Source organism: Pristis pectinata, chromosome 2 (assembly GCF_009764475.1).
Source record: "Pristis pectinata isolate sPriPec2 chromosome 2, sPriPec2.1.pri, whole genome shotgun sequence".
NCBI lineage: Eukaryota > Metazoa > Chordata > Chondrichthyes > Rhinopristiformes > Pristidae > Pristis > Pristis pectinata.
Window position 1 is genome coordinate 5,330,759 of NC_067406.1, and position 21,922 is coordinate 5,352,680.

A 21,922-nucleotide genomic window follows, 5' to 3' on the forward strand; every position below is an offset into this window, starting at 1 on the left:
CCTCAGTGGTTGGTAAGTTGATGGAGAAGATCCTGAGAGACAGGATTTATGAACATTTGGAGAGGTATAATATGATTAGGAATAGTCAGCATGGCTTTGTCAAGGTCAGGTCCTGCCTTACGAGCCTGATTGAATTTTTTGAGGATGTGACTAAACACATTGATGAAGGGAGAGCAGTAGAGGTAGTGTATATGGATTTCAGCAAGGCATTTGATAAGGTACCCCATGCAAGGCTTATTGAGAAAGTAAGGAGGCATGGGATCCAAGGGGACGTTGCAGTGTGGATCCAGAACTGGCTGGCCCACAGGAGGCAAAGAGTGGTTGTTGAAGGGTCGTATTCTGCATGGAGGTCGGTGACCAGTGGTGTACCTCAGGGACCTGTCCTGGGACCCTTACTCTTTGTGATTTTTATAAACGACCCAGATGAGGAAGTGGAGGGATGGGTTAGTAAGTTTGCAGATGACACAAAGGTTGGATGTGTTGTGGATAGTATAGAGGGCTGTCAGAGGTTACAGCGGGACATGGATAGGATGTAAAGTTGGGCTGAGAAGTGGCAGATGCAGTTCAACCCAGATAAGTGTGAAGTGGTTCATTTTGGTAGGTCAAATATGTTGGCGGAATATAGTATTAATGGTAGGACTCTTGGCAGTGTGGAGGATCAGAGGGATCTCGGGGTCCGAGTCCATAGGATGCTCAAAGCGGCTGCGTAGGTTGACTCTTTGGTTAAGAAGGCATATGGTGTATTGTCCTTCATCAATCGTGGAATTGAATTTAGGAGTCGAGAGGTAATGTTGCAGCTATTTAGGACCTTTTCAGACCCCACTTGGAGTACTGTGCTCAGTTCTGGTCGTCTCACCACAGGAAGGATGTGGAGGCCATAGAGAGGGTGCAGAGGAGATTTACAAGGATGCTGCCTGGATTGGGGAGAATGCCTTATGAAAACAGGTTGAGGGAACTCGGCCTTTTCTCCTTGGAGCGACAGAGGATGAGGGGGGACCTGATAGAGGTTTATAAGACAATGAGAGGCATTGATCGTGTGGATAGTCAGAGGCTTTCCCCCAGGGCTGAAATGGTTGCCACAAGAGGACACAGGTTTAAGGTGCTGGGGAGCAGGTATAGAGGAGATGTCGGGGTAAGTTTTTTACTCAGAGAGTGGTGAGTGCGTGGAATGGGCTGCCGGCAACGGTGGTGGAGGCGGATACGATAGGGTCTTTTAAGAGACTTTTGGATAGGTACATGGAGCTGAGAAAAATGGAGGGCTATGGGTAAGCCTAGTAATTTCTAAGGTAGGGACATGTTCGACACAGCTTTGTGGGCAGAAGGGCCTGAATTGTGCTGTAGGTTTTCTATGTTTCTATTCAGTAACTTAGTTGTTATGCTTTAGCAGCCAAAGGTTGATGATAGAGGAAGGGATCGGGGTAGGAAGCACTTACAAGGTGCCAGAATGCTGCACCCTTTCCAACGCCTCCATATCCTTCCTATAATGAGGCGACCAGAACTGGACACAGTACTCCAAGTGTGGTCTAACCAGAGTTTTGTAAAGCTGCGTCATTACTTCGCGGCTCTTAAACTCGATCCCGCTACTTATGAAAGCTAACACCCCATAAGCTTTCTTAACTACCCTATCCACCTGTGAGGCAACTTTCAGTGATCTGTGGATATGAACCCCCAGATCCCTCTGCTCCTCCCCACTGCCCAGAATCCTGCCATTTACCTTGTACTCCGCCTTGGAGTTTGTCCTTCCAAAGTGTACCACCTCACACTTCTCCGGATTGAACTACATCTGCCACTTGTCAGCCCAGCTCTGTGTCCTATCAATATCCCTCTGCAACCTTCGACAGTCCTCCACACTATCCACAACACCTCCGTCCTTTGTGTCCTCTGCAAACTTGCTAACCCACCCTTCCACCCCCTCATCCAAGTCATTAATAAATATCACAAAAAGTAGAGGTCCCAGAACCGATCCCTATGGGACACCACTAGTCACAGCCCTCCAATCTGAATGCACTTCCTCCACCACAACCCTCTGCTTTCTACAGGCAAGCCAGTTCTGAATCCACACAGCCAAGCCTCTCTGGATCCCATGCCCTCTGACCTTCTGAAGAAGCCTACCATGCAGAACCTTGTCAAACGCCTTACTAAAATCCATGTAGACCACATCTACTGCACTGTCCTCATCAATCTGCCTGGTCACCTCCTCAAAGAATCCTATCAGGCTCGTGAGACATGATCTTCCCTTCACAAAGCCATGCTGGCTGTCCCTAATGAGTCCATGATTCTCTGGATCTTGGAATCTCTGAAAATCTCTGAATTCCTTTATTTTCTCTGAAAATAAAGGAATGTGAGGAAAGAGAGGTGATCCACAAAGTGGAGGTCCTAGGAAAAGTCTGATGTCCAATCCAGCAGTTGCAAGGAGATGGAAGATTACACTCAGTCCTTGTTTCCCACTGATATGCTGTTCCTGTACTTTCAATGTCAGACCCAGGTTCAATCCTGAATTTTTTTTTTATTTTAACATATACATCTATAAAAATAAATGCATTCTCCAAACCACTTGTGCCAAATGGCTCCCCATTGTGCACTGTTTTCATAGAGAACGCCTTTGTTTGCACAGAGGCACCTTGTGATTTCAATACCCATCACCGCTCATAAGTTTCAAAGGAATTAATTTGTTCGCTAATATCAGTTCCTTTTGGAATTTGAACATTTTAATATGTTTCTTAGTGTGTGCTATTGTCTTTAGACCATTGTTGGTTTATTATTGTCACATGTACCAAGGTAGAGTGGAAAACTTTGTTTTGCATGCCATCCACACAGATCATTTCATCTCATCAGTACATTGGGGTAGTACAAGGGAAAAGCAATAACAGAGTGCATAATAGTGTTAGAGTTGCAGAGAAAGCGCAGTGCAGGCAGACAATTAGGGACAAGGCCATGATGAGGTAGATTATGAGGTCAACGATCCATTTTATGGTGAGTGGGATGGCATAGGTTAGGACACAGAGTATTGGAGGACCTTAGGTTTACAAAGAGTAGGTCAAGGGAGGCTTCCTGGGATTGGATGAGAGTTCCAGCTGATCTGATGTGGCAGAGGCAAGTGAAGGTGGGTGGTCCAACATTCTTCTCTTAGCTGATATCAACCTCACTTTCCAAACAGTCTGATTCAGTTGAAGTTGCCTGAAAGAGAGTTGGAGCTCGTGGCCAGGCAACTGAATCTGTGGCACTCACAGAGCACAAGGTTCTTGCATTATTATGTTCAATGGCTATGTTCTCCCCAAACTTAGTTGTAGGAAATTTCTGCTTTTCCAGTACTAGCTGTCGAGAAAGAAGTCTGACAGCGTAGTGTCAGTGGAGGTGTCGGGAGGTAGCAAGATAGAGCTGGATATCGTCAGTGTGCTGTGTCTGAGGGGCTGTAAGAGAAGCTAAGGAGAGATGGAACTGGGTAGGAACAGTCCAGGAAGAGGAGCCGCTGGCAGTTTGAAGGATTTTGACCGGCTGAAAACAGAAGCAACATCCCCCAACCCAGCACTGAACGATCCATAACAAAAGCTTACACCCTAAAGCAAGTTTACCTTTCGCTAACACTCGACAAAATCCAGCAATTTTGGATTTTTCAAAACTCCGATAGAGGTGAGTGAGGAAGTCCATCCGATTGGATATCTGCATATTTTGGAGAAAAAAAGTAAGAGTTTGAGGGCCAGATCTGCTGTCTTTCATAGGAGTCAAGACTGTCTGCTTGGGGGCAACACAGTATCTGGTTCTGTTTTGTAGAACAACTGTATCCAACGTCCCTCAAACAACATCTCTAAAACTTCATGTTCTCCCTTTTTCAAATGTGAAGAAGATTTCTATCTCTGTTACCTCTAGGAGGTGCACTCCACATCCCACTACTGCGTGATTTCTTTCTTCAATTCTCTCTAATGCTACCAATAAAACACATTTGTTTTCTCATTGTTCCACTTCTGATGAAAGTCCTTGACGTGAAACATTGGCTCTACTTCTCTCCCCACGGATGATGCCTGACCTGCTGTGTGCTCCCGGCATTTTGTGTTTGGTTTTGGATTTCCAACAACTGCGGTTTGTTGCCCCAGTTACTGTTGAATTCACTGCCACTTCTCTTCCAGGAACGCCGATCTTCTAGCCGCTACCATCGGGCAGGAGGTACAGAAGCCTGAAGTCCCGCACCACCAGGTTCAAGAACAGCTACTTCCCTTCAACCATTTGGTTGTTGAACCAACCTGCAAAACTCTAATCGCTACCTTAGTATAGCAACACTGTGACTACTTTGCACTACAATGGGCTTTTTTTTGTTCTAATTGTGTTCTTTCTTGTAAAAATTGTGTATAATTTGTGTCTAATTTATATTTTCTTTGTGAATGTTGCTTTTCTGATGCTATGTGCCTTTGATGCTGCTGCAAGTAAGTTTTTCATTGCACTTGTGCATCCATGTTCTTGTGCATATGGCAATGAACTCAACTTAGACTTAGACCTTCTGCTCCTGTCTAATGGGATTTCCGTTTCTCATTTACTGAGTTCACCCTTGACGGTGTCTACTTCCCTTCTTCTCTTTGTCAAATCCCTCTTCTATCAACATGGCTCTTTCCTAACCAACTGTCTCCAGCTTATTCCAAGTGGATTCCTACTGAAATTCCACCCTTCACAGTTCGGATCAACCCATAATCACAGGTACATTTAAGTTATCCAGTGTTTCTCTAATCACTTCTCCGGTCACATCTGAGATCCACACTTAAGATCATGCATTAAGCGTGACCTCTCTTTGAGATAGCTCTCATTGAGACTCCATCTCAAAACTGTCCACTTTATTCTTCATTGCATTGCTAGAGATTGCAAAACCCAACATCTCTTGGATTCTAATACTCCTTCAGATCCTCCCCCACCTCTTGCTGGTCTCTGATCCTACCTCTCCCCTTTGTCCCATCCCTGCAGTGTTCTCCCTATCTTCCCCTCTCTGATTCAGAACAATTAGTCCATACTTAATACACTGATGGCCCAAAGTTTGGTTCTTCCTTGCAAAGTTAAAATATCGACAGGAGACACAAGAGACGGCAGATGCTGGAATCTGGAATGAAAACAAAATGCTGGGGGAACTCAGCGGGTCAGGCAGAATCCATGGAGGGAAATGGACAGTCGACGTTTTGGGTCGAGACCTTTTACCTGGACTTACCTCCACCCACTATTGTCCTATAAGTGGCCCCCATGACACACTTCGGGAGATCGAATTTGAAGGCAGAATACAAGGTTAATGGCAGGACTCTTAGCAGTGTGGAGGAACAGAGGGATCTTGGGGTCCACGTCCATAGATCCCTCAAGGTTGCCGCGCAGGTTGATATGGTTGTTAAGAAGGCGTATGGTGTGTTGGCCTTCATTAGGCAGGGTATTGAGTTCCAGAGCAGCGAGGTGATGTTGCAGCTCTGTAGAACTCTGGTCAGACCATACTTGGGAGTATTGTGTTCAGTTCTGGTTGCCTCATTATAGGAAGGATGTGGAAGCTTTAGAGAGGGTGCAGAGGAGATTTACCAGGATGTTGCCTGGATTGGAGAGCATGTCTTATGAGGATAGGTTGAGTGAGCTGGGGCTTCTCTCTTTGGAAAGGAGGGGGATGAGAGGTGATTTGATTAGAGGTCTACAAGATGATAAGAGGCATAGATCGAGTGGACAGTCAGAGACTTTTTCCCAGGGCAAAAACGGCTAACATGAGGGGGCATAATTTTAAGGTGACTGGAGGAAGATATAAAGGGGATGTCAGGGGTAACTGTTTTTTTCAACACAGAGAGCGGTGGGTGCGTGGAACATACTGCCGGCAGAGGTGGTGGGGGCAGATACATTAGGGACATTTAAGAGACTCTTAGACAGCCACATGAATGATAGAGAAATGGAGGGCTATGTGGGAGGGAAGGGTTAGATAGAGCAGGATAAAATGTCGGCACAACATCGTGGGCTGAAGGGCCTGTACTGTGCTGTAATGTTCTATGTTCTATGAAACAATTCACAAACCAGCACTTCTAACCTGGAAATAATTGTACATAGCCTCCTGTACCAGCGAGATGTTGTATGGTGTGTGCTTGAAGTTGTCGGTGGCATCAAACACAGTCTTTATAGCCAAGTGGGAAATCCAATAAGCTGCAAGGAGAAAACAAAGAATTTTAATGAGTTTGGTTATCTGCACCACCATCCCCACCTCACCCCTCCCCAAAGATACCAACTGTTGTTGGGGCTGAGGGAAACAGTCCACAGGAACGAACCGCACCACCACGCAGTGTTGGCAAGCTGGACAACCAAATGGCAAAGTTAAACCAGCCCAGGGACAAGGTCTGGTTGGCCACTGTTACATTACATCACAATAGTGCAGTTGGGCAAAAAGGTTAGCATAGACATGATGGGCCAAAGGGTCCACTTCTGGGCTGTACATCTCCATGGTCTACACATTAAACCAGTATCACCTGGTCAAGCGTGACTTGACTTGACACAACCTGTCGAGTCAAATCGAGTTTATTGTCATGGACACAACTATAACAAGGTACGGTAGAATGGAAAACTCTCAAAGGCAAGTAGAAAATTTCTCCAGATCAGGTAAGATGAAGAACCAGTTGACTCCTGCAGTCACATGATTCAGCATCCATTGTAAGATCTGGCAGTCTCTGTGCTTGATCTACTGCATTGAACCAGGATACCTCCTGGATTAGAGGGTTATGAGCTATAAGGAAAGGTTGGACAAACTTGTTCTCCCTAGAGAATCGAAGGCTGAGGGGAGACCCGTTAGAGGGCTTTAAATTTATGAGAGGCATAGATAGGGTAGACAGTCAGAATCTTTTCCCCAGTGTTAAAATGTCAAACACCAGAGGACATGCTTTTAAGGTGAGGGGGGGAAGTTTAAAGGCGACATGAGAGGTAAGTTTTTTTTTAAAACGCAGAAAATGGTAGGTGCCTGGAATGGGTTACTGGGGTGGTGGTAGAGGAAGCTGACAGTTTGATGGAGTTTAAGAGGCTTTTAGATAGACATATGAATGTGAAGGGAATGGAGGGACGTGGATGACACACAGGAGGAGGACACTAAGCATAAACTGGCATCAAGATCGGCACAACATCGTGGGCAAATGGCCTGTCCAGTGCTGTACTGTTCTATGTTCTATGTAAAGTGGCTCTGACCAGCTTTAGGTAACACCAGTAATGTAATTCACCAGTTCCCTTTGGGGTTAGAAGCTTGTATTTCTCTCTCAGTCTGGACTGCACACAGTTCCAGGTCCACCATGTGATCAACTCCCAACTGGCTCCTCAGTTCTGGGCAACTGGGAATGGACAATAGACACTGCCAGTGAGGTCCACATACCATAACAAACGGATGAAGCTTCAGTACAACACACCACAGTAAGTACCACTGTATCAGATGGTGTCTGGTCATTCCAACAAAGCAGTAATTACACTGTGGAATTAGTTATCCGGGGATTGGACAAAGTGAGGAAGATACATTTGCATTTCCACAGCTTGTTTCACAACTTTGGCATGTTGAAAAGCAACTTAAAGCCAATGAGTACTTTAGTTCGATGTTGAAAACGCAGTCGCCAGATTGTGCTCGGCAAATTCCGACAACAGTTCTGTCGTTTCGGTGATGTTTTTAAGATAAATATTGGCCAAAACACCGGAGATATTGCCCCTGCTCACTGAAGTAATGCCGTGGACAGCCTTTTCAAATGGGCGCCTGAAGGGGCCCTCGAAATGTCTCTCCTGAGGAACCAACTCTCTGGCAGTGTGGCACTACCTCAGCATTGTACTGAAGCATCACTGTGGATTTGTGTGTCTGGAGCGGGACTTCAATGCACAACCTTGTGAATTAGCGGTGAGAATGCACCCAAATGAATCTAGCTTGTTCCTTAGCAATGTAATCCAGAGAACACAGTTTCAATTCCTACAACAGTTGGCAATCTTACCAGTTTACTAAATTGAAAAGCTCTGATTATTGGTATTGGTTTATTATTGTCACTTGTACCGAGGTACAGTGAAAAACTTGTCTTACAAACTGATCGTACAGGTCAATTCATTACACAGTGCAGTTACATTGGGTTAGTACAAAGTGCATTGATGTAGTACAGGTAAAAACAATAACAGTACAGAGTAAAGTGTCACAGCTACAGAGAAAGTGCAGTGCAATAAGGTGCAAGGTCATAACAAGGAAGATCGTGAGGTCACAGTCCATCTCATTGTATAAGGGAACTGCTCAATAGTTTTATCACAGTGGGGTAGAAGCTGTCCTTAAGTCTGGTGGTACGTGCCCTCAGGGTCCTGTATCTTCTACCCAATGGAAGAGGAGAGAAGGGAGAATGTCCCGGGTGGGTAGGGTCTTTGATTACGCTGGCTGCTTCACCAAGACAATGAGATTACCAAGAATAGTCATGAAACCAACTCTTTCAGAAACAAACTGACCTAGCCCCACGTGTACCTTCAATCTGCTTCAATCTTTCAAAATGTACAAGAACAGAGAACGGTACAGCAAAGGAACAGGCCCTTCGGCCCACCACGTCTGTGCCAACCATGATGCTACTCTAACTAATCTCATCTGCCTGCAACCCAAATTTGAGAATAAAGTTCAGCATTACCACCACCATTGGTGACCGTGGCCCAGTACTGGCAACAGTAACCACAAACCAAGCAAATAGGGTCAACTCACCGTGGGCCAACAGTGGGAAATTATTACAATACAAGAAATCAAAGATATCTTCTATTAGTCACATGTACATCGAAACACACAGTGAAATACATCTTTTGCGCAGAGTGTTCTGGGGAGAGCCCGCAAATGTTGCCACACTTCCGGCGCCAACATAGCATGCCCACAACTCCCTAACCCATACGTCTTTGGAATGTGGGAGGAAACCGGAGCACCCGGAGGAAACCCACACAGACACGGGGAGAATGTACAAACTCCTTACAGACAGTGGTGGGAATTGAACCTAGGTCGCTGGCGCCGTAAAGTGTTACGCTAACCGCTACACTACTGTACAGCACGAAATTAGGCTCTTTGGCCCAACTCGTCCATATCGGCCAAGGTCCCTGCCTGAGGTAGTCCCATTTGCCTGCATTTGGCCCTCTAAACCTTTCCGGTCCATGTACCTGTCTGAATGTCTTTTAAACATTGTAATTGTACCATGCTCTACCACTTCCTCTGGCAGCTCGTTCCACACACCCACCACCCTCTGTGTGGAAAACCTGCCTCTCAGGTTCCCCTCTCACCTCTAGCTTTAGACTCCCCCACCCTGGGGATAAAGAGTGTGACCACCCTCCTTATCTCTGCCCCTCGTGATTTTATAAAACCATAAGGTCACCCCTCAGCCTCCTTCGCTCCAGGGACAACCATCCCAGTCGCTCCTTGTAACTCCAGCCCTCCGGTCCCGGCAACCTCCTCGTGAATCTTTTCTGCACCCTCTCCAGCTTAATGACGTCCTACAGCATGGAGACCAGAGCTCCGCACAATACTCACCAACATCGTGTACAGCTGTAGCGTGACATCCCAACCCTCGTACTCAATGCCCCGACCAATGGAGGCAAGTGTACCAGACGCCTTCTTTACCACCTGGTCTACCTGTATCACCACTTCCATGGAACTATGTACCCATATCCCTTGGTGTCTCTGTTCTACAACACTCTGTCACTTACTGTGCATGTCCTGTCCTGGTTTAACTTCCCAAAGTGCATCAGTTCGCACTTGTCCAAGTTAAATTCTATCTGCCACTCCTTTGCTCACATCCCCAGTTGATCTTGATCCTGTTGTAACCTTAGAAAACCTAAGATGGCGCCGGAGCGTGGTGACACGTTGCAAGCTGCTCTCTACAGATCTACTCATTACCTTTACTATAATCGTTCTACACTTTTAAAATTAAACTCTATGTCACTAACTATTACACTTTACTCTGTACTGTCATTGTTTTTACCTGTACTACATCAATGCACTCTGTACTGACTCAATGTAACTGCACTGTGTAATGAATTGATCTGTACGATCGGTAGGCAAGACAAGTTTTTCACTGTACCTCGGTACAAGTGACAATAATAAACCAGTACCACTATGCAACCAATTTTGATGTGATTCCCAAACTTAGTAACCAATCATTCTCATCCAAATCACTAATATATACGACAAACAGGGGATCCAGGACCCATCCCTACGTCACACCACTGGGCACAGGCTTCTGATTTGAAGAACAACCCTCCACTACCTCCCTCTGCCTCCTACCACCGCCAATTTTGTATCCAATTGGTGAGCTCGTCCTAGATCCCGTGTGATCTAACCTTTTGGATCAGCCTACCATGTGACAATGGGAACTTTAGGACATGAAATTGAAAAGGGAAAATTTTCAAGGCAATGATGGGAAGGGCAAAAAGTAGTTAATTAGAAAGAGTTTTCTAACAGCCTGCACAAACAAAATGGGCCAAATGGTGTTCTCCTTTGATGGAAGATTCAATTATTCAATTCCATGAAATACTAATTCACGGATGGTATCTGTTTTCTCTCTTGTTAGAGTAATCAAAAGTTAAGAGTTAACCACTTTATCTATTATTATTAAGAAATCAAAAACAGATTTGCAGAAGTTCACAACAAAGAACTCTGAACGACCAATTCTATTGACAGTGAGAAAAGCTGTGGGGAGGTGTCAATGGACTGGGCAGGTATTGGTATATTATTGTCATATGTACTGAGGTACAGTGAAAAGCTTGTCTTGCATATCATTTGTACAAATCAATTCATTACACAGTGCATTGAGGTAGTACAGGGTAAAAACAATAACAGAATACAGAGTAAAGTGTCACAGCTACAGGGAAGTGCATTGCAGGTAGACAATAAGGTGCAAGGTCACACAAGGTAGATTGTGAGGTCAAGAGTCCATCTCATCATATAAGGTGGGCAGAAGATGACAAATGGAATTCATCCTGGAGAAGCACGAGGTAATGTATGTGTGGAAGGAAAGGGAAGAGAATATATGTAAAGTGTAGAGGTTTGGGAGAATACGTGATACTCGAAAAGTGTAAAGGTTCAGAGAATCTTGGAGTGAATAATCACAGATGTCTCAAAGCAGAACCAGCAGTTAAGGTATCATGAAGGCATAAGGAATACTTGCCTTTATTCACAGTGACAGAGTGTTTAAGAGCAGAGCATTCACATAGAACACTACAAATTACCAGTTAGGCCAGAACAAGAGGACTGTACAAGCTCCTGTCGCACAACGAGTGGTATGACAGCACCAGAGAGTGGAATTGCAAGAACGTTTCACAGGAGAGAAGAATTTTATCTACAAGAGAATATTGGATAGACCAGGGTGTTTTCCAGTTGAATGAAGATTTAACCAAGATGCACAAAGTTATGAGAGACCAAGACAGAACACTTGTTTCTCTTAGCAGAGAGGTCAACAACTAGGGAGCACTGATGTAAATGAAAAGTATAGAAGGGAACTCGGGAAGAATTTTCCCACACAGATGACAGAGGTGTCATCAAACCCTCTCAAGTTATCTTACTTTAAATGTTCAGGACATTGTACTGAAACAGATATTTTGTACTGAATCAGATATTTTGTACCTGGCCAACCTGTTATGTGGGTTCAGCCCTCTGATATGTAATTAGATTTTTTTAGTCCCAAGTTTGGCTGTAATGGACCATATTGTTTCAGGCTTCAAGTAAACCCTCAGTTTCCTAAAAACTGGTGTTTTCATCCAGCAAGAAAGGACTATATATCCCAACAAAATCGGGATGCAATAGGCAAAACCAGGCTATCTCACATCCAAGGCTCTGTGGTCCTGTCATATCTCATTGTCAGTGGTGATGGACAATTAAACATCTCACAGAAGGAGGCTCCAAAAAAGATCTCTGCACTCGCAACCATGTTCAAACAAAGTTATCAAATAGATAATTCCCATCCTCCCTTCTGAGATCCTCACCATCATAGCACAATCAGAGTCACTCCACCAGATGTCACTAAATGGCACAGGATATATCTGTGAAGGAGTAGAAAGGGTGCAGAGGAGATTTACGAGGATGTTGCTGTGACTCAAGGGACTGAGTTATGGAGAAAGGTTGAGCAGATTGGGACTTTTTTCATTGGAGCGCAGGAGATTTGGACCTTATGTTGGTGTATAAAATCATGAGGGGCATAGACAGGGTGAATGCATCCAGTCTTTTTCCCAGGATTGGGGAATCGAGAACCAGAGGTTTAAAGTGAGAGGGGAAAGATTTAATAGGAACCTTAGGGGCACCTGTTTCACCCAGAGGGTAGTCCATATATGGAATAAGCTACCAGAGGAAGTGGTTGTGGCAAGTACATTAACAACATTTAAAAGGTACTTGGACAGGTAAGATCTCTTTATTAGTCACATGTACATCGAAACACACAGTGAAATGCATCTTTTTGCGTAGTGTTCTGGGGGCAGCCCACAAGTGTCGCCACGCTTCCGGCGCCAACATAGCACGCCCACAACTTCCTAACCCGTACGTCTTTGGAATGTGGGAGGAAACCGGAGCACCCGGAGGAAACCCACACAGTCACGGGGAGAATGTACAAACTCCTTAGACAGCAGCTGGAATTGAACCCGGGTTGCTGGCGCTGTAATAGCCTTGCACTAACCGCTACACTACCATGTGCGTCAATAGGAAAGGCTTAGAGGGATATGGGCCAAGTGTGGGCAACTGGGACTAGCTCAGATGGGAATCTTGGTCAGCGTGGACCAGTTGGGCCAAAGGGCCTGTTTCCGTGCTGTATGACTCTATGTCTCTATATCAAACCCTCTGGGAAATTTCAGCACCTCAGCTGTAATACCAAAGACTTGCACTCCAGAACCAGTCACATCTCCAGACAAGCTTCTCCAGTACAATCACAACTCACAATCTTACACCATCAGCACTGCAGATGTTTGCACGCCACACAAAGTGTCCACCCAGCTTCCTTTGGCTCATCCTCAATGCTCCCAAATGCAAATAACTTAAATATGTTCAGTGGAGATACCAGAGATTGCAGATGCTGGAATCTAGAGCAACAAACAAACTGTGGGAAGAACTCAGTGGGTCGGGCAGCATCTGTGGAAGGGAATGGACAAATCTAGTCTAGTCCAGATGAAGGGACCAGCCCAGATGAAGTCCCTTCATCGGGACTGTGTCTCCACCAAAAACATCAACTGCCCATTTCCCTCCACAGAAGCTGCCTGACCCACTGAGTTCCTCCAGCAGTTTGTGTTTACTCAAATGCGTTTGGTTTTTCCACTATAAAGACCAAAGTTGGTCCTCACTTTGGGCTGCTCTGAGCTTCCCAAGGCCTCACCATGTTAATACTCCATCCCACCTTCACTCTGACCTGTTTGTGTCCTCCAGTAATGTTAGAACAAGGCCTGAGGAACAGCACCTTCTGTCTGTGCAGCATGCAGACGTCCAAAATCAATATCAAACTCAGCAGCTTCAGGTAACTCGCTTTCTCTGTTTGAATCAGAACTGACCAGTTCTGACCAGGTCATGAAGAGAAATTTCTCCTCATCTCAGTCCGAAATGACCAAACTCTTATTCCGAGATCAAGTCCTTGGTTCTAGACTTCCCGTTGAAACAAATCTTGGAATCCATATCCACCCTGGCAATCCTTCTTAGAATCAGGTGTGTTTGTCAGACCTCTTCTCATTCTCCTGAACCCCAGTAAGTTGCACCGGCAGAGAGCAGGCATGGATACAATGGGCCGAATGGCTCCCTTCTGTGCTGTAACCATTCTATTATTCTACTTGTAGGTCATGTTTCCTCAATTACTCTTCATTGAAAAGCCCCTAAACCAGGAATAAAACTTCTGACTCTTATATTAGTTATTTTCAAATGGTATTGAATTCACAGCCTTGAATCAGCCTTAGAAATTCTTTTTTTGCACTCTATGCATTTGATGTTGTTCTGAGACCTGAACCCACTTTAGATTAGTACAGAATTCCAAAATCTCCAGGAAGAATCAAAATAGCCAAAAAGTCAAAAACGAAATTCTAAGATCCACTGAAGCCTGATCTGCTCATGGGTCTGGGGCATACTCCCGAATTTCTCCCCCACTCACCGGATCCCTCGTCTCCCAACAGATGTCCCCAGCCTCCGCATCCAATCACCAACCCGTCTGGATTCACAAGCTTGCAGTTGGAGCCCGTTCCAGAGATCAGCACAATTCCACCTGGGAGCAAAGATGACAAGACTTTACTGAGGGGTGTTCACTTCAAAAAGCACACCTCACAACTGGCCAACACAAGAGGGGACGTTGGCAGCAGGTACAGAAGTGTAAAGATGGACCAGAGAGCAAATCTCAGCTTCCCCACACAGAAACTGGTACTAAATGCCAACGTCCACCATTGGAGTTTCTCCATAGAAAGGGTCAGCAGATCAGTCCCTTTTCAAGTTCAAGTTACTTTATTGTCATTCACCCATCTGCTATAAAGCCACATGGAGGAACGAAATGTCGTTTCCCCCAGACTCACACGACAGACAACTTACATAAAACAGAAGACATACAATAAACGCAGACAAAAAAAAATTGTGCAAGTACAAATAGTGCAAAAAACAGTATATACAGAATACAAAATTAGTGCAGGGTTAGTGCAAAACCGAGGTGGATGAAGAAAATACAGAGCTCAGTGTGTTGCACTGATTGTATGGTGTGTCATTAAGAGTAGGGGTTGGCATAGTGGCACAGCTAGTTGGGCCACTGGTATTGCTTTATTATTGTCACTTGTACCGAGGTACAGTGAAAAACTTGTCTTGCATACCGATCGTACAGGTCAATTCATTACACAGTGCAGTTACATTGAGTTAGTACAGAGTGCATTGATGTAGTACAGGTAAAAGCAATAACAGTACAGAGTAAAGTGTCACAGCTGCAGAGAAAGTGCAGTGCAATAAGATGCAAGGTCACAACAAGGTAGATCTTGAGGTCAGAGTCCATCTCATCTGCCTCACGGCACCAGAGACCCGGGTTCGATCCTGACCTTGGATGCTGTCTGTGTGGAGTTTGCATGTTCTCCCCGTGACCGTATGGGTTTCCTCCCACGTCCCAAAGATGTGCGGGATGGTAGGTTAAATGGCCACTGTAAACTGCCACACCATCTGTGCAGGAAGGAGTCATCAGTGGGAGGGTGAAGACTCCTTGTCTAAGAAATAGGTACAGACAGATAAATAGATAGATAGGATGAGGAGGCAAAGAAGAGCTCGACATCAAATACATACCTTCTTAAAAACAACTCCACTGAGTCTTACCCCTATTGGTGGCAGTTGCTATTCCTCCTATTGCATCTGTGGTGATGTGGTACTTCTCGCTCAGGTTTGGGTATCTGTCCCTCAGTTGCTGAACTAGTCTGCCGATAGCTTCCTCCTGCTCCCCACCACTCAGGGACATTCCCTGAGAATGGAGCAAACACTGAAATCAGAAGGATAACAAAACAAACGTAGCCACCTGCAGCTAGTTAAAGATGTCCCAAATTGGTTCACCAGACTGGAAACTGTCCATTGAACTGAAAGTAAAATTAGGATCAGTATCAAAGTTTTTGTCAGAGTTAGGTTTTAAGGTACATCTTAAAGCAACTTCCAAATCATTCATTAGATAAAGGCATTACTGGCAAGGAGCAAATATGACGTCGACACACAAGAGACGGCAGATGCCGGAATCTGGAGCAAAACAAAAAGCACTGGAGCATCCATGGAGGGAAATAGATAGTCAAGGGATTAGTTTAGTTCGGCATTTATTTACTAGTTTAATTAGCTCGGCACAACATCTTGGGGTAAAGGGCCTGTTCCTGTGCTCTACGAGTCCTGTGCCTTGGTAAAGCAGCCAGCATAATCAAAGACCCCACCCACCCTGGACATTCTCTCTTCTCCCCTCTCCCATTGGGCAGAAGATACAAAAGCCTGAAAGCACGTACCCCCAGGCTCAAGGACAGCTTCTATCCCACTGTCATAAGACTATTGAACGGTCCCCTAGTACGATACGATGGACTCATTATGACTTTGCACCTTATTGTCTGCCTGCACTGCACTTTCTCTGTAACTGTACCACTTTATTCTGCATTCTGTTATTGTTTTCCCTTGTACTCCCTCAATGCACTGTTGTAATGAAATGATCTGTATGGATGGCATACAAAGTTTTTCACTGTACCTCAGTACATGCGACAATAAGACCAATTTACTTCCTCAGAAGGCTAAGAAAATTCAACATGTCTCGATGACCCTCACCAATTTTTACAGATCCACCACTGAAGACACCCTATCTGGATGCATCACAGCTTGGTTTGGCAACTGCTCTGCCCAGGACCACAAGAAATTGCAGAGAGTTGTGGACACAGCCCAATCCATCTCACAAACCAGCCTCCCCTCCATGGACTGTCTATACCTCTCGCTGCCTTGGTGAAGCAGCCAGCATAATCAGACCCCACCCACCCGGGTCATTCTCTCTTCTCTCCTCTCCAGAAGATACAGGAGCCTGAGGGCAGATACCACCAGGCTCAAGGACAGCTTCTATCCCACTGTGATAACACTATTGAATGGTTGGTTCCCTTATATGATGACATGGACTCTTGACCTCACAATTTACCTTGTTGTGACCTTGCCCCTTATTGTCTACCTGCACTGCACTTCCCTGTAGCTGTGACATTTTACTCTGTATTGTTGTTGTTTTTACCCTGTACTACCTCAATGCACTCTGTACTAACTCAATGTATCTGCTCTGTGTAATGAATTGATCTGTATGAACGGTATACAAGACAAGTTTTTCACTGTACCTTGGTACAAGTGACAATAATAAACCAATACCAATTACAAGAACAAGATCGATTGTTTAAGGTTTCAAACCTGTTAAAGTAGCGACTTGGCACTTTACAATTCCAGTCCTCATTATAAACCACCGTGTTTTCTTTAATATACATTTCTCTCAGCCCTTCTGCACTGATTATATGAAAGTTAAAAGGTCTCTATACAAATGCTTTTTAAAAAAAACCTTTAGCTTCTCTCAAAAATAATTTTCCCCAAGGTACAACTCTTCACTTTGTAAGCTGACCTATTGTTTCACTCGTTATATTTAATCGTCATGCTGTAAACAGAGACTTGGATCATAAAGCTGAGTTTGATTGAGTAACATAGAACATCAGTTTCCTGCTTCTACATACACCCCAATCAATAAAGGTGCATATGCAGACAAATTCTCCGGAACTTCCTGCACGTATTCGAGATGTCATAAATTTCATTTGTCAACTCCCTGAGCACTGAAGTTTGAATTTAGTGATTGCTGTAGTTTGAACCTTGGCCCAATAACCCAAAGGTGCTTCCATACAGCATTGAAGGACATTTAGACGTCTAGACTTCTGATCACTGGACCACTGATGTCGGGACACAAGCTAGCTGCAATGGAAGCCGGACTATTTAAGTTCAAGCAATTGACTAAATCATGGAATCGAAAGAGCTACCATCAGAAACTACCAGGCTGACGAATGAATCATCTGGTTCACTAATGTCCTTCAGGGAACAGGCAGTCCTGCTGCCTCACTGCTCCTGTCACCAAGGTTCAATTCTGACCTCTGGTACTCTCTGGGTGGACTCTGCAAATTTTCCTTGTGACCATGAGGCCTCTAAAGTGTATCATTTCATACTCCTCTGCATTTAATTTCATCTGCCCCCTTGAATGTCCAAGCTACCAACCTCTACCTATGTCCTCTGGCAGATTTTGACCCATTGTCTTGTTGATTATGACATTAATCCCCTCCATGGACTCAGTCTACACTCTCGCTGCCTCGGTAAAGCAGTCAGCATAATCAAAGACCCCACCCAACCCAGACATTCTCTCTTCTCCCCTCTCTCCCATTGTGCAGAAGATACAAAAGCCTGAAAGCACGTACTGCCAGGCTCAAGGTCAGCTTCGATTCTGCTGTTATAAGACTATTGAACAGTTCCCTAGTACGATAAGGTGGACCCTTGCCCTCACAATCTACCTTGTTTTTACCTTGCACCTTATTGTCTACACTGCACTTGCTCTGTAGCTGTTACATTTTATTCTGCATTCTGTTATTGTTTTACCTTGTACTACCTCAATGCACTATGTAATTAATTGACCTGTACGATCGGTATGCAAGACAATTTTTTCCACTGTATCTCGGTACAAGTGACAATAATAAACAAATTCCAATTCAAGTGCTCATTCAAAGACCTTCTAAAGTGTGATGAGCATTTCTGGCTGCTCCACAAGTCCAGCACGTAAAGGCTAAAACATCACAATACATTAAGAAATCAACGGCCAAGAAATAATCGAGACCTCTTGTGTAATTCCAATTTTCTGCCCCAGCATGACCATTCTATTCTCAGCCTCTCACACTGTTCCAATAGCGTTCAACAGAAGCTTGAAAGATTCACCAGGCTAAATCCTGGGGTGGCAGGGTAGTCCCGTCAAGAGAGGCTAGACAGTTTGGTCTGTATTCCTTGGGAGTTTAGAAAAATGAGCGATGACCTTATTCAAACACACAAGACCTAAAAGGGTCTCGACAGGATGAATGCTTCTACATTTGTTTTCACTAGTGGGAGAGTCTTGAATAATGAGATAGTTACAAGATTCGAAGCCGAGGTGCACAGAAATTTCTTCTATTAGAGGGTGGTGATCCTCTGGGATTCTCTGCCCCCAGAGGGCAGTGGAAGACAGATTATTAGATATAGTTAAGTTAGAGGAAGATAAACTTTTGAAAGATCAAGGAATTGAGGGTTTGGGGGAACTGGTACAGAAGAGGAGTTGAGGCCTGGGGTAGATCAACCATGATCACATTGAATGGTGGGGTAGGCTTGAGGGGCTAAGTGGCCTACTCCTGCTCCTATTTTCTTATATCTTTGTGAAAATTCAGTATAGTCATACAGCACGGAAACAGGCCTTTCTGCCCAACTGGTCCATGCCGACCTAGATTCCCATCTAAACTAGCCCCGTATGCTCATGTTTGGCCCATATCCCTCCAAGCCTCACCTATCCATGTACCTGCCTAAATGCCTTTTAAATGTTGTTGGCATACCTGCCTCAACCACTTCCTCTAGTAGCTCGTTCCATATACTGAAAAAGTTGCCCCTCAGATTCCTATTAAATCTCTCCCCTCTCACCTTAAACCTATGCCCCTTAGTTCTTGACTCCCCAACCCTGGGAAAAAGACTGTCTGCATTCACCCTATCTATGCCCCTCATGATTTTATATGCCTCTATAAGATCGCCCCTCATTCTCCTATGCTCCAATGAATAATGTCCCAACCTGCTCAACCTCCCTCCATAACTCAGTCCGAGTCCCGGCAACATCCTCATAAATCTCCTCTGCACTCTTTCCAGCTTAATGGCATCTTTCCTATAGCAGAGTGACCCAAACTGAACACAATATTCCAAATGCAGCTTCACCGAAGTCTCGCACACCTGCAGCATAACATCCCAACTTCTAAACTCAGTGCCCTGACCGATGAAGGCCAGCGTGCCAAATGCCTTCTTCACCACCCTGTCTACCTGTGATGCCACTTTCAGGGAACCATGTACTGGTACTCCTGAGTCCCTCTGTTCTACAACACTCCCCAGGACGCTACCGTTCACTGTAAATAGGTAAATTGATTTATTATTGTCACATGTACCAAGGTACAGTGAAAAACTTTGTTCTGCACGCCATCCATACAGATCATTTCATCACATCAGTGCATTGAGGTAGTACAAGGGAAAACAATAACAGAATGCAGAATTAAGTGTTACAGTTACAGAGAAAGTGCAGTGCAGGCAGGCAATAAGATGCAAGGCCATGACAAGGTAGATTGAGAGGTCAGAAGTCCATCTTATTGTACTAGGGGACCGATCAATAGTCTTATAACAGTGGAGTAGAAGCTGTCCTTGAGCCTGGTGGTACGTGCTTTTAAAAATATCCATTTAAAAATATTGTTTTTCCATTCTTCCAACAAATGTTAATTATCTTACATTTTCCCATATTTATTCCTGGTCCTTCTGTTCCCCAACTCCTCCTTCAGATCTCTGTTCTTAACCCTTCTGATCCCCACTGATCTTTGCTGCTCACACTATTCGAAACTTCCTCCAGACTCCAGATTGCTCGTCAAATGATCTTGCCCTCACGATCCCCCCTTTCCCCTTCACTTCACAGCTGCAGCCTGCTGTCTCTTGCTGGAATGGGAATTGGTTTATTATTGTCGTTTGTACCGAGGTACAGTGAAAAACTTGTCTTGCACACCATTCAGACAGACACTGTGAAAGTCCTACCCTCATTTGTCTTCCCAAAATGCAACACCTTACACTTATCCAAATTAAACTCCTATGCCATTTCTCATTGTATTTTGGAGGAATAACCCCATTGAAACAAGAGGTAAATTCATTTGGGGGCTTTTAAGAGGGGCTTGGATGGGCACATGCTACGTTGGCGCCAGAAAAGTGACGACACTCGCGGGCTGCTCCCAGCACATTCTCAGTGATGCAAAAAGCAGCATTTCACTGTGTGTGTCAATGTACATGTGACTAATAAATAAATATCTTATCTTATGAATGAGAGGAAAATAGAGGGATATGGGCATTCTGTAGATAGGAGGGAATACTATGTCAGCACAACATTGTGGACTGAAGGGCCTGTTCTGTGCTGTACAGTTCTATGTTAACAGGGTGGATGCTGGAAGGATGCTTTCACCTTGGCTGGAGACTTGAACCAGAAGCCGGTCTCAGGCTATTTAGGATTAAGTTGGGGCAGAATGTCCTTACTTGGAGGGCTGTGCAGCTTTTCAGTTCTGCACTCCAAAGGTTGTAGACTGTGAGACACCAAACGTATTCAAGAGCGAGACGGAGAGATTTGCATACTGCCAACTACATAATATGGGGACAAAACAGGATCAGCTGGAATGAACGACGGAGCAGGCTCCAAGGACAAGTGACCAACCCATTCCTTCTTCCCATATTCAAGTGCACCTAAAGGAGGCTCGGAGATCGGAGAGGGTTGTCAGTGGGACTGCTGTATGTTCTGAGCAGTTTTAAAACCAAGTGTTTTGCTCTACCTACCAAGGACTTTAGCGGCACTCCAGGGTCACTGCCAGCCTGCTTCTTGGCTTCCTCAACCATTTGATTGATGGCTGACAAACATTTGTCCACCCCAACCAGCTGTGGAGAAAGAATTAAACACAGAGATCAAATGACCACACAGATCATCCTATCTCAACCAACCAGAGGTATGAAAGAGCCCAGAAATGGTGTAGAGTTGCAGGGTAGAAGGTGGTTATGGAGATGGGGACAGAAGACCATGAAGTCTTGTAATCTCCAATCTTGGGAAGCCTCAGCCCCTTTAATTCTTTCCACTCTTGAATGGTAGAGGGGCTGAATGATCTAATGTTCTTCCTATTTTCTTATGTAATTGAATAAAATTATTAAGAGTCCCAGATAAAGTCAAGAGGAAGGATCTATTTCTCTTAGCAAAAGAGTTAAAAACTAGAGGGCATAGTCATTTGTGAGAGGATGAGAGGGAAGACAAGATTTTTTTTTACCCAGAGGATTGGTAATGGGTTTATTATTTTCACATAGAACAGTACAGTACAGGACCTTCGGCCCACCATGTTGTGCCGACCTATATAAACCTACTCTATGATCAATCTAACCTTTCCCTCCTACACAGCACATAACCCTCCATTTTTCTTACATCCATGTGCTTATCTAAGAGTCTTTTAAATTTCCCTATTGTATCAGCCTCCACCGCCAACCCTGGCAGTGTGTTCCAGGCACCTGCCACTCTCTGTGTAAAAAACCGACCTCTGACACCCCCCTTTAAACCTTCCTCCATTCACCTTAAACAGATATCCTCTGGTATTGGCCATTTCCGCCCTGGGGAGAAAAGTGCTGGCTGTCCACTCTATCTACGCCCCTCACAATCTTGTACACCTCTAT

General features: G+C 44.7%; 2 protein-coding genes across 22 annotated transcripts in view; both read right to left on the bottom strand.

Moving 5' to 3' along the window:
• Positions 1 to 21,922, bottom strand: part of LOC127580023 (uncharacterized) — a 399,650-nt gene that overhangs the window by 71,456 nt on the left and 306,272 nt on the right.
• Positions 1 to 21,922, bottom strand: part of nagk (N-acetylglucosamine kinase) — a 47,906-nt gene that overhangs the window by 15,889 nt on the left and 10,095 nt on the right. For 20 of the 21 annotated variants that reach the window (XM_052038635.1, XM_052038793.1, XM_052038785.1 and 17 more), the window contains exons 3-7: positions 21,047 to 21,145; positions 15,260 to 15,401; positions 14,073 to 14,183; positions 6,029 to 6,141; positions 3,573 to 3,660 (exon numbers count right to left, since the gene is read on the bottom strand). In XM_052038635.1, coding sequence (XP_051894595.1) covers positions 3,573 to 3,660; positions 6,029 to 6,141; positions 14,073 to 14,183; positions 15,260 to 15,401; positions 21,047 to 21,145 — 553 coding nt within the window. The remainder of the gene's footprint in view (positions 1 to 3,572; positions 3,661 to 6,028; positions 6,142 to 14,072; positions 14,184 to 15,259; positions 15,402 to 21,046; positions 21,146 to 21,922) is intronic. The other variant, XM_052038644.1, reaches the window with a different exon arrangement.